Raw genomic sequence first — 16,110 nt, 5'->3', positions numbered from 1 at the left:
TAGCTATGAGGGCGGGAGGACCTTCTCAAACAAGCTGGCAATCACAGGGAAAGCGAGTCCATGGACCTTGAAGGTTGAAAGTCATTCGTTTTCCCTTTGCCCTCTACACCATAACTTTTATGCGGATCGTCGACTCTTGAAGGAAAAAGAAACACGGCACACGCATAGCTCGAGCCCAAACGCCGTGTCATGAAGTTTCAATGTTTCATTTGCCTGCCTGACCCTTTACAAACCCAAGCCAAGCAGCAATACCGCGAGGCATGCCATTTGCATTATGCGTCGATGAGGGCGGTGGACGAACCCGCACCGAGCATTTCCGGAAACACGTCCCCCATCGAATCTCGTGTGAAAAGGACGCTACCAGATCATTTTTTGATCCACGTTTGACTCCTCCCGGTTTAAAAAGAAGAACGATGTGTCTTTTTTGCTGCGCGGGATAACACCAAAAGCTGACCGGACCGGAAAACCCCCACTCTGCCCAAATTTCCATTTTTTCCCACACACTCACACCTTCCCCAGCTGCCTGCGCGAAACCAGGAGAGGTAGATATCCCATGGCCCGACACAGACAAATTGGAGGAAAGAGCGACGCCAGCCAGAGAGAGAGATACCGTTTAACGGTAAGACTTCTGGAATCTGGAGCGGGCACCAACACCACCGAACTTCTTGGGCTCGCACCGGCGGTTGTCGGCGACGAGGAGGGTACGGTCGAACTGGACAAGAGCCTGCTTCAGCATGTTCTTGGAGTGCTCGTCGACGAACTTCTGGTAGTAGGCGACGACAGACTTGGCGATGGCCTGACGGATGGCGTAGATCTGGGAAGTGTGACCACCACCGGTGACGCGGACGCGGATGTCGATGTTGGCGAACTTGTCGAGGCCGAGGACGAGGAGGGGCTCGTAGACCTGTGGGTGAGTACGTTAGTATGTTTGTCGTTGCGAAATTCCGATGCATGTCCTTTTGCGGTCCCTCGGTCTTTGTGTTTCCCAATCCTCTTGCTCGTTGTGAAGAGCAAGACGCCGCGATGCTTCTCTTCCTCTCCCATTGAAGTGTTCCGTCATCCTGGCGCCTTGCTCTTCGCTTCCGAGTTTCGATACACGTGGTGGTTTCCTCCTCTTGTCGACCGATTCTGCATTGGGATTGTTTCGCGCGGGTTTGTTCGTACCTTGAAGCGGAGGATCTCAGGCTGGACAAGCGAGAGGGGCTTGCCGTTGACCTTGACGAGGCCCTTGCCAGCCTAAAGCAACATCAAAGTCAGCCTTCCAAAGTTCGATATCGAATTTTCGTTCACCACCCCCAGTCGCTCTGGGACGGCAGGTTCATCTCTCGTTCGGCAGGGGGAGGCAGAAAAATTTCGGGATCGCACCTTGCACTGGGCAACCGCAGTGGCGGTCTTCTTCTTGCCGAAGCACTGGACGCTCTGGGTGGACGACATGGTTGCTGCGGGATGGAGGGGGGACTGTGAGGAAATTCGCAGCGGTAATCGTGAGCGCGTACTTTGGTGATATCGAAACGGACAAGATTTGGATTTTTCGCGAGGGCTGTTGTGCGTGTGCCCTCCATGGGGCGCTAGTCGAAGAAGAGCTTAGCGCCTCCGGAGTTGAGCCGGCGGACCTCTTCACGTGATCTTTGCGGTCTAGGCTGCGTGGACCTGGAGAGCCATCCGGGCTTGCCTTATGTCATCACCCGCGACATCGAAGCGGGAGACCCGCCGAGTCGGAACTGCTGTTGACGTCGGCGCCAACGAGGACCGACATGGCGGAGCGTCCACCAAGATATCCGCCCCTCTATTAACCTCCCTCTCTGCCCCTCTTCCCCCCAAAAAGACAGGCAACAGAAAGCTAGCTCACCAACCAAGACCCCCCTTTTCCCGCTCCCGTCCTCCACATCCAAACTCCTCCCGCCGCCCTCCTCACGAAACCGCCGACCGACCGAAAGCATGTCGCGAAAAGGCATCGGCATCGCGGCCTTTGACCGGTCCCGCCTGACCTCGGCGCAGTACGCCTCTCACGGCTCCAACCTGCGCAGCAGCAACGCCCAGGCCCTCGAGACGCAGCTCTCCGTCTTCCGCTCCCTCCTCCAGCAGTTCGCGCAGACCCACGCCAAAGACATCCGCTCCGATCCCTCCTTCAGGGCGCAGTTCGCGCGCATGTGTTCCGCCATCGGCGTCGACCCCCTCGCGTCGTCATCCTCCTCGGGCAGCGGGGGCGGCTCGTCGTCGATATGGGCGCAGCTGCTGGGCAGGTCGGTCAACGACTTCTACTTTGAGCTCGCGGTGCGGGTCGTCGAGGTGTGCGGCGCGACGCGGGACGAGAACGGCGGTCTGATTGGGGTTCGCGAGGTGCGGGAGCGCATCATGACGGGCCGGATGGAGGGCGCGAGCGAGGTCACGGAGGACGATGTGCTGAGGGCCGTCGGCACGCTGAAGCCGCTGGGCAGTTCGTTCAGCGTCATCAAGGTTGGAAGCAAGGACTACATCCGGAGCATACCGAAGGAGCTCAACACGGACCAGAGCGCCGTGCTCGAGGCTGTTCAGGTGCTGGGGTACGTCAGCATCTCCATGCTGATGGTCAACTTGAAGTGGCCGAAGGCGCGGGCGCAGACGGCGTTGGAGGACCTGTTGGGTGAGGGCATGTTGTGGGTTGACAAGCAATGTCCGGAATGGGAGTATTGGAGTCCCGGGTTCATGGTGGACACCGGAGAGGCCACGGCCGGGGAGTGAGAGCCGCGTGCGGAGACATCACGAGCCACATATCCACTTCTCCGTTTGACAGACCGGCGGAATCACGTCACACCGACGATTGACCAAGTCCAGAATTCGGACAAGGGGGCACATCGCGTCCATGACTAGGTCTACACCGGGCTGGTTGTTCAGAGACACAAAAGTCCTCCAGCTGTTGCCGAGACCATGAGAGTGCATGCTACACAAGAGCATTTAATAGTGCTTGGTAGATCGTTAGCATACGGCCATGACGAAGATATGAAAGATCTCAAGCCAGGCCAGCTTAGAACGCAGTCCACTCGATAGTTAGTCACAATAGACGCCGATGCAGCAAGTCGAACCATAAAACCAAGCGCATTGAACCTATCTACCGACACACAGGACATATAACATGACGCAACGTACGAAGCAAGCAAATTGTACAAAGATACTCAGCGGCCCGGTTGCAGCGTTTCCAAGCCGCCAGCCTCTTGCTCGCGTATCATTCACACTGCCCCCCGCCCCTCAACTCCAGAATTCCGCCCCAAGGACGGAACTCGTTTTCGTATTAGATGTTACTAGATCTCATCAAGGGGGCGTAATCTTGCCGTCATCAAAGTCTCCTTTAGTAAGGAGGGTTGGGGCCACCCATGGGGCCGGGGTGAGGGCCTCCGTGAGGCCCTCCGTGGGGTCCGTGAGGTCCGCCGTGAGGAGGGGGGTAGTCCTCCGGGCGACCTCCCATCGACGGGGAGCGACCATCGGAGCGACCGTCACCGAAGTGCTTCTTGCGGAGAGCCGCAAGGCGCTTCTTCTTGGTGGTGGTGTTGATGTAGGTGCCGATAATGAAGGCAACCAGGTTGAAGAAGGGAACCCAGAGTTGATCCGGGAGGAACTTCTGGGCAAAGGCCAGGCACAGAGGAGAAGTAATCCAGCTGACCTTCATGACCTTCCAGAAGCCGACCTTCACAGTGGCGCGGACCTGGTGGTACGTCTTGGCGCCAGCAATCAGGGCCATGGCGACCAGGTAGACGGAATTCTGAATGGGCGCAATCTACGGAAAGTCAGCCATCTCTTCTGTCGCGATATATTAGCAATCAGACCACGTACAATCAAGTTGCTGACGATGATCTGCAGGACCTTGGCGCGCAAGCTGGTGCGGCCGGCAAAGGTCTTCTGCAGGGCCCAGATGAGGAAGTGGCCGAGAGGCGCGCTAACGATGGCGCCGTAGGCGGCCATCTTGGGCACGCGCGAAGTGAAGTAGTTGCCATGCTTGTTGCGGTCCTTGGCGAGGAAGGACGCGAGCAGCTCCTGGGCGCCAGCTAGAGTTCCAGCCGTGAGCATCTTGGTTCGCAGGGGGTTCTCCTCGAGCTGCTTGATGTAGGCCTGGTTGCAACCGCGTCAGTGGTGTATTCTCGTAGGATTTGGCCGCGTCTTGGCGGCGATTTCGCAGGCATGACGGAATCGAGGGAGTGTAAGACGAACCGCGAGGTAGCCTTTGGAGCCTGCATTCTTCTTGCCTCCGGTGATGGCAGTGCCGATGGCCTCAGAGATGGGATGCTTTCCGCTGGTGCCGGGCAGAGGCTTCTCGGGGTGGAAGGTATCTTGGACCTTGTCGACGGCCTTTTGCAGCGTCTCTTTCGTCTCCTTCTCGAACTTGACGGACATTTTGGGCTATGCGTCGGGGGGTATCGCTATCGAAATGGGAAACGCGGGGAAGACAAAACTGCGGTGAGGGATGAGCATTAGCTGAGAGGGTCTTCTCGATTGTGTTCGCGATGGATTTTCCGGGGGGGTGTTCGTCAATTGATTTGCGGCTCCAGCTTCCAGACCCCGGGGGCCAATGGTTTGTTTACCGCGTCGCTCAGCCGACCGACAAGGAGTGGGCAGTAAATTGCGCGGCGACAGCTTGGAGGACTCGGAAAACCGCAATTGCAACTTGACGATGGTCGGAAAAGTGCGCGACGAAAAATTAGGGCAACGTACTGAGTGTTTCTTGCAAGATGACAAGAAGGTGGGAGTCTGGCCGTCTCGGACGGGAGGTTGGGCGGCAGCAGCAGCAGTAAGAGGCGGGTGGGTTGTTGATGTGTGGTAGAGTGGTCGAGGAGGTTGACACAATTGGGGCCCTCTGGGCTCCCCTTTGGTGCGTGCGGATCGGATCCTAGGTACGACACGGGAAACTAGAACCAGGCAAGCTGTGTGGGCTGGAAACTGGGTGACTGGTTGGATGTGAACCGGCTGGGGGGAGGGGGGGCGACGCTGGACACTGGACTGGGCAACATGGGAGGAGAGGGACGGGACTGGGAGGAGATTGATTGCTTGCCTGAGATGGGGGTGGTGCCTCGACCTGGACTCTTCTCTTCCTGGACCTGCTGGACCTGGAGCTCGCTGCTGGGAGAAGCTCATTCGTCTTCGAGCGCTAGTCGACCGGGATGTTGCATGATGGGGCAGAGCTGGACGGAGCTGCAGGGGTGTGTCAACTGGGAGCTATGATTGGCTGCACATAGCCAATGGCCCGAGGTCTGTTTTCACCTCCCGAGGAGGGGACGACGGCCAGCTAGAAAAAAAAAAATTGGGTGGTGGCAGCGGACGGACGCACGCCAGCTCATCCTGACAGACGCTGGAATCCTGCACTTGCCGGCAGTGATTGTCTGTGCTGGGTTGACCCCTAGTGAACCCTTCCCAAAAAATGATGGTTTAATGATCAAGCTTCATGCTTTGGAGATGCCGAATCGTCCGAAGGTCGTCTGAACCACTCATTCTCCTCCCGCTTTGCATCCCACCAGCTTGGCACCCTCGCAAAATTCCGCCAAACTTTTTTTTCTTCATCGAAACGAAGTTTGTGTGTGCTGATGACGAGCTGGGTCAGAATGATAAGCGAGCCTGGGGTGTGACATCTGATATCAAGTCAACAACAACGAGCCTCAGGTTTTAAAGCTCGAACCTGCTTTCCACGGAGAATACTTAAAGTGGTCCTGGGCTTGCGTTAGCATTGTTCGACATGCCAAGGCGATTGGAAGAAGCAGACTTCCTTACCTCGGCGAGCTATGCGATTGGTGACATGTTCTCGCCTATGGCGAAATCCGCACTCTACCTAGACGTATAACCTTGTCAAGCATATGCAAAAGATTGTGGATGCCCTTGGTTCTTCAGCAAGAGTGGCATGTTGGTCGACAAATTCGTCCATCTGCCGGCCGGTGGAAACGAATAGCGGATATCATTGGCAACCAAGGTGTCACCGTACGCGTCCAGGTGCAGCAAAATGATATCAGAGAGCTGGATAACATCGATGTAAGAGAACCTGAGCAAGTAGCGGTGGGAGAGTCGAGCCCAACGCCGATAACACCCAAAGTTTCGCAACGATCAACATGACTCACATCCTCGAGAGCTTTGCAGAGGCCCAGAAGTAATGCGTAAGAGTATTGTTTCTTGCATTCAATGTCATTCATATCTGTCAGCCTGCCGACAGTTATGAAAAGCATGCCAGTGTTACTGCAGATCAATAAGCGATTCTGAACGGCACCAGAAGCTTACATGGAGACGTCAACCCACCGACCGAGATAGCCTAATTGGAGTTCAGTCGCCATGGTGTCTGCTCGGTCAATATATGATTAGGTGGTGTTGGAATCTGAGGGTTTGGGCAGTGCATCGCCGGCAGGAAAATGTGCAATTCAAACAAAGAAGGCGGGTGGTGACAGGAATCGGGAGCTCCTGCACTTTAAGATGAAAGCACGATGTCATCGCATTTCGCCTTGTAGTGAATGTGAAGTTGAAGCGGGTGCTCTTGCCCAGAAGTCTAGTTTTTCACCTACAAGGCCCAAGTATGCTCCTTCTCAACTCCTTAAGGCTATTGACCCTTCGCTCCTCCCGGGACTTTTTGGGTTTGGAGTATCACCAAATGACAGCCTGACCTACGGAACTCCTACAAACACCCGCCACTACCATCCGACGCCCATTTCCTCGAGATCGTGATGGCTGGCATCAAGATCAAGACGGGCCCGCAGGGTTCCTCCCGCCAGACGCGAACCTACGCGGCCTGCACTCACGTTACGTTAATCCGCGTCTATAGCTACCATCTCCGCTGCGATTCTTGTGGCAACCTCGGCCCTTTGGGCTGGCTGTACTGTTGTACTCAAGATCACGAGGAGTTGCTTCGCGAGGCCATTTGCCGTGGAGAAGAGGTAAGTACCGAGGACTTGGCAAAAGCCATTTGACTGACAAGGAAAGTGCAACTTTGACGAGCTGGGCCGTGACATGGTCAATACCGTCAAACCCAGACTTCGCGGACCAGAGCAGCGGGCCACGAACCCAGCCAACTTTCTCGAGGAAATGTCCCCTGAATTTATTGCCAAAACGTACACTAGCGAACAGCTTATGACCATCTTCAACCAACGCAAGCATGTCAGTAACTCTCACTTGGGTATGTTCTGGGGACTGACATGATCCAGCTTGCCAAAGTTCTTCAGCAAGAGTCTGATCGCAAGACGGCAGCCACTGTCAAAGAATCCAATACGTCCGACTTGGCCGAGTTCTTGACTCAAAGCGCCAAACCCTGGGTTCCGAATCCGAGAGAGGGTTGCAAGTACAGAATTTGTCCTTGCTGTCGCCCTGGTGGCGCAGACAGAGCATATCTCAGCCTTGACAGTATCGCTAACGGCGACGTTCCCGCGACGGCTGCGACGGGTTGGGGATTTCATCATTTCGGTCGCAGGCCGATCTGCAACCCTGAAGTAGTCGCCAACCTGGGTCTTCGCTCGCAGACTTCCGTGAGTATCATAAATGAAAATAGGCGCAGTTTCTGACACCTCTTCAGTCGACGGCTCCCTCTCTTACATCCACGTCTCCGGCATCGACAGCCAGCCGAGACACTTCGAGCACTGAAGATAACCTCGAGTCACGTCTTACAAGTCTGAACATACAGATCGATCTACCCAACAGACTTCGCAACCCCGAAACATCCTCGCCGTACCCAAGCCCACAGCCTCCCTTGCCCCGATCTCCCGGTTCTCCAAACCTCGCTGCCCAGGCTGGACGCCGGGAGCCGTTGGATGGCGACTCGTCCATGCATGATAGCTCGACTGCGTCTGTCAGCTTGCCTTCTGGCGCGGGCAACACGACTGCTGATATCACCACTGCGATGGAAGAGCACGAGAAAGAGGAGGGCAAGTTCTCAGCCCAGCCGCTGAAGGTTCAGAACGGAGTCGCCATGTTGGAAGAGAGCGTTGAGTTACACGTGCCGGATGTGATGACCCAAGCTTGAGCGCAGGAGAGGAAAGCTCTCATTGCGGATGGTCAAACTGATTCCTAAAAGCGACGACACGATGGGCGGCCGCAAGACGATCTGTTCGTGTCCGTCACTAGTTGTTGGGGGACGAAGTGGTTGTAACCGTGGTTTTGGTTGTTTCGGCGTTGGATGGAGGGAGATACCCTTTTTGCTAGCGGAATGTCGCCTGTATTCTTTCAATCACGGATAGTGGGCAGAAATATTCAGCAGAATGCAGATTGTAACCTACGCGGCCTTTGCAGGTTATAGAACGAGTCATAGATCCGTATCATCAGCTTGTAATGAGTATGCATCTTTTCACGACAACATTTTGGTTTCCTGAGTGGGAGCTCCCAGACGAAATTCTCCTAATGAAACCGGCATTGAAACCCCCGCAAGCTCAGTTTCTTGTCTCATACTCCTACGGATCAATTTCCCAAACCGATCCCTCAGTTCTTCGTACTTTCCAACACTGCCTTCATCATCGCGTTGCCAACGGCAACAGCATCCTTAAACCTTGGCTGGAAGAACTGCTGCGTCGTCTCGAATCGATTCTTCCACGTCTCGAAGTGTCCCTGGGAGACACACTCCGCCCAACCCCTCGCACCAAACGTAAACTCCAAGTCGTCACTGCGGTACGTGTGATCCTCAATCGCCGTCCTCAACGCATCGTCGAGCATCTCAGGGCTGCGGAACAGGTACTCCGCGACGCCGAGCCACAGGCGGAACAGGGGAGTCGAGCAAATCATGTGATCGTACGGGACGATGCCCAGCTCGGCCCAGCAATCGACCATGGCGAGCAGCGAAAGGTGGTTGTTGGCGCGCGGGGGCTCAGTCTGGTCCTCCTTGCGGCCGAGGGAGAAGCGCTCGAGCAGGTCCGGGTTGAGGAGGGGCCGGTCGGCCCACTTGGGGCTGCCGTCGTGGCCGAAGACCTTCTCCTTGGCGGCGAGCACGCGGGCGCGGAGGGCGGGCGCGTTGCCCTCGAGCATGAGCTTGTAGAGGTCGGTGACGGAGCGGGCGAACTGGGAGATCTGCTTGCGGGCTTCCGGGTTGAGGATGGCGAGGCCGGCGTAGACGTGCCACTTTTGGGAGTAGATGCGCAGCATGATGTTGATCTTTACGTTCTCGACGCCGCCGACGTAGCGGGACATTTCCCAGGGGAACTGGGTGTTTGCGTGCCAGGCCTTGCCCATGGAGAGGAAGGCGGCGTGGGTGACGGCCTGGGTGTCGGCGGTGATGCGATCGTGCTCGTGGGCGGAGAGGTAGACGTGCTTGGAGCCGAGGACGGAGAGGACGGTCTCGACCTTTTGGACGGAGAGCGGGGAGGCGCGGTGGGCGATGATGACGAGGGGCTGGTTGCGCGGGTCGACGTTGGGGCCGTGGAGGGAGTGGCAGGAGACGATGTCGACGTCGGAGGGGAGGTGGCGCTCAAAGGCCTTGATCTCGGGGTCTTTGCATGATGTCTGGCCGCCGACGATGGCGCCGAGTTTCGTTGCTGTCGTGAAGATTGGTTAGACCGGGGGCGGAGGACAGCAGCTGGTGGTTGTGAAGGCAAGGCATACATGGTCCGTACTGGGAGATCACACGGTCAATGGCGGCAGCCTCAACGCTGTAGATGATGTAGTCGCTGGCTCGGGAGACGTAGTGTCCATTTCGGCAAATTTGTATATTGTTCTATAGTTCAAGAGAGGACATGGCTCAGCGGGTGCGTTGACCGGAAGGGCAGGCAGGAGCTCCCATACGTTTCCGGAGAACTCTTCTTTCAGGCTCTCGTACTTTTCCTCCTGGTCACACGCCATGATCCTGCCGGAACCCGCGTTAGCCTATTGATTCCTCCCAGCAACTTCCTAATCTCCTAGCGCTAATAGGTGTGTAGCAATATTGAGGGCATGCCTGCGAGTTTCCTGGGAGCAATTGTTAGCTCATTTGCTTCGATAATGAGAGAGCTTGCAACGAAGCAAATTTGAGGTGAAGGTTCAGACAAAGTAAAGTTAAGGTAGCTAGGTGTATCATCATGGAAAGCCTTCAGCCATAGCCGGGGCCAGAATGGCTTGCCAGCAAGGCCTTGGGCGATACTCTAGCCAAATGCGCTCTTGTCATCATTACCAAGGGGGAGGGGAGCAAGTTGCCTTGCGTAAGGAGGAAGAGAAATGTGAAGCTTACCAGAAGAAATCGCGTTGCGCAGAGGCCCAGCTGGGAGAGGAGAGGTGAACCAATTACTCACTTCCATCCAGCGGCAGAAAGCCTCTGCGCGTACATCTTCCCCATGTCTCCCATGCCAATCAGGCCGACCACGAAATTTTCCATCTCGGCGGGTATGGCCTGCGGCGTGTTGGGAGTCGAGGAAGATGCCATGGTGGGTGTTTGTCCTGCTTTGGGGGGTAAGTAGATGCTCTCTCTGATGCTGAAAATTCTCTGTCAAGACTGCAAAAGTCTGCGCGAAGCAAGCTCTCACATCCTGAGCAAGACCAGGAAAATTTGTTTTCGCTTGGATGCTTGGTTTCGGGGGCGCTGAGTCACGACCGAGAAACGAAAGCTGAAGCTGTTTGGTGGGATGCAGAGGAGAAGAAAAAAGTTGCACGCGGTTCGAGTTCCGCTTTTTGATCTCGCGCCGGCCATTGGGTGTGGAGCCGGGGGAGGGCCGCCGGAGACGCGGTAATGATTGGCCGAGAGAAGGTGTCCCCTCCATTGAGCTGCTTAGATGCATGCGAAGAAACTGGTGGGGGACGAATTCCGTTATTTCGATATTTCTGGTTGTCACATATCCACATTGAAGCTACACCTGCAGGAGTCCATCTCGTGGAGAGCTTGAACCAGCGCAAACACAGAATTTCCCGAAATGTCGGTCCTTTTTGCAATCGGATCCAACGGATCGGGCCAACTCGGAATTGGCCACAAAGAAGATGTGTCGGTCCCTAAGCAAGCTATTTTCTACCCCGACGAGCCAGACTCTCCCGTGGTCAAGGTCGCTGCTGGAGGAAATCACACCTTGCTTCTGACTGAGGGCGGACGGCTCTGGTGGAGCGGGGATGCCACGAGCGGGGCGTGCGGTCTGACTTCGACGGCCGAGACTCAGGAACCTGTCTTCCAGAAGATTCAGCTGAGCAAGGACGGCGGGGAGAACAATGCAACGACTGCCCTTGTTGCTGCCACCTGGGAAGCTTCGGTAATTGTCCAAAAGGATGGCGAGGGCAAGGCGACACGAGTGTACAGCTTTGGTGCAGGATTGAAGGGTGAACTCGGCTTGGGGGAGTTGCTCGTCCGTTCGCCATCCGCCACGCTGTTCAAGGAATTCCCACCGGCGGGCACTGAAGTCGTGGATTTGGCAGGCTGCATGGGGCATGTCATCGCGGTTTTGAGCAACGGGGAGGCATATGGGTGGGGTAATGTGCGCAAAGGCCAGGCTGGAAGCCCTGAGGCTGTCATTCACTCGCCCAGGAAGATTGAGGGCGTCGATTTCAAAGTTACTCGAGCTGTCTGCGGAAAGGACTTTACCTGCTTGTTCGGCGCACCTGATTCGGGCAAGCTGCTAATCCTCGGATCCGACAAATGGAGCATCAAGTCATCAGCCCCTGAATCCGTGCCGGAGTGGCAGGATGTCGGAGCAAGCTGGGGCAACGTCTACGTGTTGAAGAAGGACGGGGAGCTCCTTGCTTGGGGACGAAACGACCATGGGCAGCTACCGCCGCCGAGTCTTCCCAAGCTGAGCAAGATTGCTATCGGAAGTGAGCATGTCATTGCTTTCACAGAAAAGGGTGATGTGCTTGCGTGGGGATGGGGAGAGCATGGGAACTGCGGCCCGCAGGTCGAGAACAACGACGTCAAGGGACGATGGAATGTCATTGCATCGTCAAGATTCATCCCCCCTGGATCGAAGATCACGGGTATCGGCGCAGGCTGCGCTACTAGCTGGGTGACAATCACCACCGGTTGAGCAAATCGGCCACTGCCCCCATCACCGGACAGATACAACTCCTGAACTGCATCATGCCACGCTACTCCTTCGACTTTCTCCTCTATTCCCGGTAGAACAACCCCAGACGCCTGACATCGTCTAGGGGCTGTGTAGGCGCCAGACCTGCGCTGCTTTCAGGTGCCGGATCGATCTCGCCGTTCTGTTGGGTACCACCACGGTCTAGGTGCATGATGGATTGGTTCTGCAACATGTCAGCACATATAATCGTGGGACGAGTTTGGGGACGTACGGGTTGGTTGCTATGATCCCATTCCAACCTTGCATCCTCCTCAGCCTCTTCATCCTCTTCGTCCCTGACGGGCTCCCACTGGTCGTCGTCCACAAACAACCCCTCGGACCGTATACTAGCGGGAGGCGGTCGTTGAGATGGCCGGAGATCGAACAATGACGTCCTGGCAGCACCGATCCGAGCAGCAGACGCAGCTGGAGGCGGTGGCGGCATGATCTGCGCGGCAGGCTGTTCGGGTGGTTCGGAAGGCGCAGCGCTCTGTCTCCTAGACCCGGCAGCAGCCTCGAGTTGCTGTTGCGGCCGGGGCGGGGCTTTGCTGCCGGCCCTGCCTTTCTTCGTCTTCTGTCCCGGATTGCCCCTCTCGCCGACCGTCATCAGGAGGAACTCGCAATTGATGCCGTCGCCCTGGTACGCGAACTGAATGGGACGGGCTGGCGCGGAGTATTTGGCAGAGAGATGTGTGCCAGCGATGCCAGCGTGTTGGATGATGGCGCGGAAATCCTTGACGCTAATGACGATTCGGAGGTTCTCTTCAACCTCGATATCTTCGAACTCGTCTACTTCTATGGCGATCGACGTGTGTAGGGGTTTCTTGAGAACCTCTGGGACAAGTTTAGCAAGAACACTAGCTAGATCCACTTCACCATGGACAACATAACATACCGTCTCCATTTGTCGTTCTCTCTGCTGTGCCAATAAAGTTGACATGCTCTCCATCTGAAACGACCTCGAGGAAGTCGATTCCGGAACCAAAATGCTCCATCAGCTGCCTCAGGGTCCGCGAGGGGATCTTCCAGTGGTGGACGGCCTCATTGCGGTCAAAGGTTGCGCGGGCTGGTACCGCGACTTCGAAAGAGAGTCTGTGTTCGGATGTGATGCCTATCAAATGTCAGCTCAATCCGAAGGTTGATTGGAAACCAGGTGACCCTACCGTTTCTGAAGAACAGCTTCACAATGAAGCGGCTTTTGACGCCGGGGCCGTCTTGGATTGCCACGTCGCAACGGTCGATGGAGGTCTCCCTCTCGCGGTCTCGCGTGGGATCGCCGCCGCCGCGGCTGCGGAAGATGTTGATGAGTGCCTGTGAAGCGTCAGTGGCAATTCTTCCCCTCGGATCCGGAAGTGGCGATATACACGTGTGTACAGCGTGCAGTAAAACTTCTCGCGATACTGTGCGCTGCCCTCGAATTGGTACCGGGAACAGAAGCGGCTTGCCGTGAAGGTGAAGCAGGCGTAGGCTGATTTGGATGAGTTGAGTGTTGAGAGGACAAGCTGTTGAGTATCGTCAGCTTTTCACAATTCGCATTGTCTCGGCGCTGGCGACTAACTTGGTCCTTCTTGGCTTCGAGGGAGACCTCGTCGCTGAACTTGTTCAAGCAGGTGAGGACCTCACGGAGGGCGGTGACGGCATCCTCGCTGAGTGTGAAGTTGAGGATGGCCATGTTGGCATCCGATGAGTTGCTCGATTGCTGTTATGATGTCATTGAGGCTGGAATCACTTGTGTGAAGTTTGATGTCGGGACGTCGATGACGATGTCGTCGTTGGCGCCTGGGGGAAGGACGCGTTTGGTCGCGTAAAGTGGTGGGGTCCAGGCATTCGAGCTGGTGCGGGGCGATGTCGGTTGCGGTGCCTGGCGCTGTTCGGGTGCGCTAACGGAGTGCGCCCAATCGGATTTTACAGCGACACATGCCCCTAACACGCAGTTTAGGTGCCAGCCAAACGGTTAGGTATTGCACCTGGGACCGAACAATTGGAAGAGCCAGGTAGAGCGAACGCAGGCGAGGACACTTACACAGCCGATGGAAACATGTAACTTATTGTCCGTAAACTTACTTACTCGTATCACTCTCTTGAAACTTTTGCTCGACTCGCACTAGATCAGGTTCACTCTTCCTTTAGTATCAGTGTTTCTAGACTTTTTCAACCAGATATTGTCATAAACCACAGCACCTTAAAGTTGAGCAATAAATGTTGAGTAATTAAGTGCCGTCCAAAAAGCCCTCAATGGGTAGACTGGATCTCTCAAGGCTAGGCAGACTTAATGTGAAACTTCAGAGGAACCGACCAAGCTAAGGAAGGCAGTTGGCATAGGGCTCTGTGGCATTATCCTCCAGGTAGAGGGGCTTATTTACGTAGCTCTCCAGATGTATGCTTGAGACCGCCTAGATACCTCTGTCTGCGTGGCTATGTTACTACTTATATCACGGATGATTATAATAACGACGACGACGAGGACGACGAAGAAAACGAAGGTGAAGATAGTAATGTCGACAATAAGAGTAAAGCAGAGTTATATTCGTAACAGCAGGAAAGTAGTCGCTCTAGCACAGGAAAAGTAGGGCGCGGTCTCACATGTCCAGGGTGGGTTCCAAGTGACGCACCCGATTCACACGCAAAGTGCGGGAATCCATCGCGTAAATAGCTTTAAAGCAAGCTGTGAGAATATTGTTGGACTAAGACTTGGAATCGAAATACCATTAAGCACATGCAGACTTTGGTCCCTCTCTATCATAATCATTCCCAACCCCAACCTGCACCAAAATCCGTTTCTGACGGCCCGAAGCATTGCCTGGACCCCTCAACGGCAACATGTCGCTGGGGAGCATGAAAACAGCTCCAATGACATGAGTCGCTTGTATAGGTTGGTTGGATGTTGTCCGGTCTAGGATTGCAAGCCTCGGCCATTTCGAAGGGTATCTCGCCGCGGGCGTCTCCCTCCCAAGCGTTCGGCTGATGAATACGTTGTAACTCTTCAAGAACTAGATGACAAGAAGTGTCAAAGAGAAGGAGTGGGTTATGGTGACATGTCGGTATGAGAAGAACGTAGATACACATGGTTGAAGCGAAGCCGTCGAGGGCTGAACCAGTGAGCTCTCCAGGAGCTTGACCGGTGATGGTGTACAGGTGCCGGGAAGAAAGGAAGACAATGAATGATATCTCACAGATAATCGGGCCATATTATAGAGTCCATAAACCTGGATCGTGGTTCTTCAGCAGTGTTTGGCAATATGCTTATCCACTAGTTGTTCCCTTCCCGTACTACTACATCTTTGGCAAGGAGCTAAATGCATATGGATAAATCGTCAGGATCCCTTGCAAACGAAGAAATCCTGACACTTCAAACTGCCAGGAAACTGAAGGGCAAATAAACACGACGTCGATGTCTGGCAGCCACAATGAGGCTGTTGTGACATGACGGTGGCACAAGCTTCCACAGCCAACTACCGCTGCCTCAGATAACCAAGGTAGCCACACACACTCAACGGGTATCTCAGACCAAGCTTGTGCATCACGATGAAGCAAGACATTTGTCACGACCGCCAGATCTAAACACCTCTCCGGATCCCGCCTCCGAGCAAACAACCAGAACATACACTACAACGGCCCGGTCAATGAAAACCAACCGACCATCCCACATGCCGGATGTCATTTCAGAACATCAACGGCCACACAACGGTACACCGATAATACCCTTTCTTACCCAACCACGCCTCGTCCAACCCTCCATGATTCTAGGCCATGCCGAGTTGGGTTTCGCTGGCATGGCAGATCGCCCGCTTGGCCCGTTCCCCGCAGATGCCACCCAAACCACCTGATGCCATCCCATCCAACGGCGACGAGCAGGTGACAGCTCCCTGCTGCACACAGACCAAGACCCCTCAAACCTTGGAGGGCGGATGTGGTTGGTGCGCGCTGTGCGTGCAAGTCAGTCAGTTCATTAGACAGAGATGTGTGAGATAGATGGGGAGAGGGAGAAGGCTCGTCCCGCATATGCTGGTCGAAAGTGATCCGAAGTCGTGGAAGCAGCGACAAAAAAACGCAATCTTGCTGACCATGGGACGTGATGTCACCGGCACATGGGCTGCGGACCTGCACCAATCCCCACCCGCGCAATTCAACCCCAAAAATGTGAACCCCGTCTTCCAGCGTCTTGCTGCAGGCAGCC

At 55.4% G+C, this 16,110-nt stretch overlaps 7 protein-coding genes across 7 annotated transcripts; 3 read left to right on the top strand and 4 right to left on the bottom strand.

Annotated features, from left to right (window-relative positions):
- Window positions 1–613: 613 nt before the first annotated feature.
- On the bottom strand, window positions 614–1,434 carry RPS16 (40S ribosomal protein S16; the record flags this gene model as incomplete). Its single annotated transcript, XM_036633645.1, has 3 exons — window positions 614–904; window positions 1,165–1,236; window positions 1,366–1,434. The coding sequence occupies 3 exons, from the start codon at window positions 1,432–1,434 to the stop codon at window positions 614–616; spliced, it is 432 nt and encodes a 143-aa protein (XP_036502440.1).
- Window positions 1,435–1,938: 504 nt separating this feature from the next.
- Window positions 1,939–2,721, top strand: SNF8 (Vacuolar-sorting protein SNF8; the record flags this gene model as incomplete). The annotated part of the gene is made up of 1 exon (XM_036633644.1): window positions 1,939–2,721. The coding sequence occupies one exon, from the start codon at window positions 1,939–1,941 to the stop codon at window positions 2,719–2,721; it is 783 nt and encodes a 260-aa protein (XP_036502437.1).
- A 604-nt stretch (window positions 2,722–3,325) lies between these two features.
- Window positions 3,326–4,365, bottom strand: PMP22 (Peroxisomal membrane protein PMP22; the record flags this gene model as incomplete). Its single annotated transcript, XM_036633643.1, has 3 exons — window positions 3,326–3,751; window positions 3,808–4,083; window positions 4,183–4,365. 3 exons carry the CDS (start codon window positions 4,363–4,365, stop codon window positions 3,326–3,328), a joined length of 885 nt encoding a protein of 294 aa, XP_036502438.1.
- Window positions 4,366–6,668: 2,303 nt separating this feature from the next.
- On the top strand, window positions 6,669–7,957 carry CGCS363_v001793 (uncharacterized protein; the record flags this gene model as incomplete). Its single annotated transcript, XM_036633642.1, has 4 exons — window positions 6,669–6,878; window positions 6,925–7,098; window positions 7,146–7,463; window positions 7,511–7,957. The coding sequence occupies 4 exons, from the start codon at window positions 6,669–6,671 to the stop codon at window positions 7,955–7,957; spliced, it is 1,149 nt and encodes a 382-aa protein (XP_036502435.1).
- Window positions 7,958–8,409: 452 nt separating this feature from the next.
- On the bottom strand, window positions 8,410–10,315 carry CGCS363_v001792 (putative prephenate dehydrogenase; the record flags this gene model as incomplete). Its single annotated transcript, XM_036633641.1, has 4 exons — window positions 8,410–9,455; window positions 9,523–9,634; window positions 9,703–9,763; window positions 10,185–10,315. The coding sequence occupies 4 exons, from the start codon at window positions 10,313–10,315 to the stop codon at window positions 8,410–8,412; spliced, it is 1,350 nt and encodes a 449-aa protein (XP_036502436.1).
- A 484-nt stretch (window positions 10,316–10,799) lies between these two features.
- Window positions 10,800–11,894, top strand: CGCS363_v001791 (RCC1 repeat-containing protein; the record flags this gene model as incomplete). The annotated part of the gene is made up of 1 exon (XM_036633640.1): window positions 10,800–11,894. One exon carries the CDS (start codon window positions 10,800–10,802, stop codon window positions 11,892–11,894), a length of 1,095 nt encoding a protein of 364 aa, XP_036502433.1.
- An 82-nt stretch (window positions 11,895–11,976) lies between these two features.
- Window positions 11,977–13,605, bottom strand: rad9-0 (DNA repair protein rad9; the record flags this gene model as incomplete). The annotated part of the gene is made up of 6 exons (XM_036633639.1): window positions 11,977–12,117; window positions 12,166–12,767; window positions 12,829–13,044; window positions 13,097–13,244; window positions 13,298–13,435; window positions 13,492–13,605. 6 exons carry the CDS (start codon window positions 13,603–13,605, stop codon window positions 11,977–11,979), a joined length of 1,359 nt encoding a protein of 452 aa, XP_036502434.1.
- Window positions 13,606–16,110: the final 2,505 nt, after the last annotated feature.

This window comes from Colletotrichum siamense (genome assembly GCF_013390195.1).
Source record: "Colletotrichum siamense strain Cg363 chromosome Unknown KSG_Cg363_contig01, whole genome shotgun sequence".
Taxonomy (NCBI): Eukaryota; Fungi; Ascomycota; class Sordariomycetes; order Glomerellales; family Glomerellaceae; genus Colletotrichum; species Colletotrichum siamense.
The sequence above is the reverse complement of the archived record's forward strand: the minus strand, read 5'-3'. Positions and strand labels throughout refer to the sequence as shown.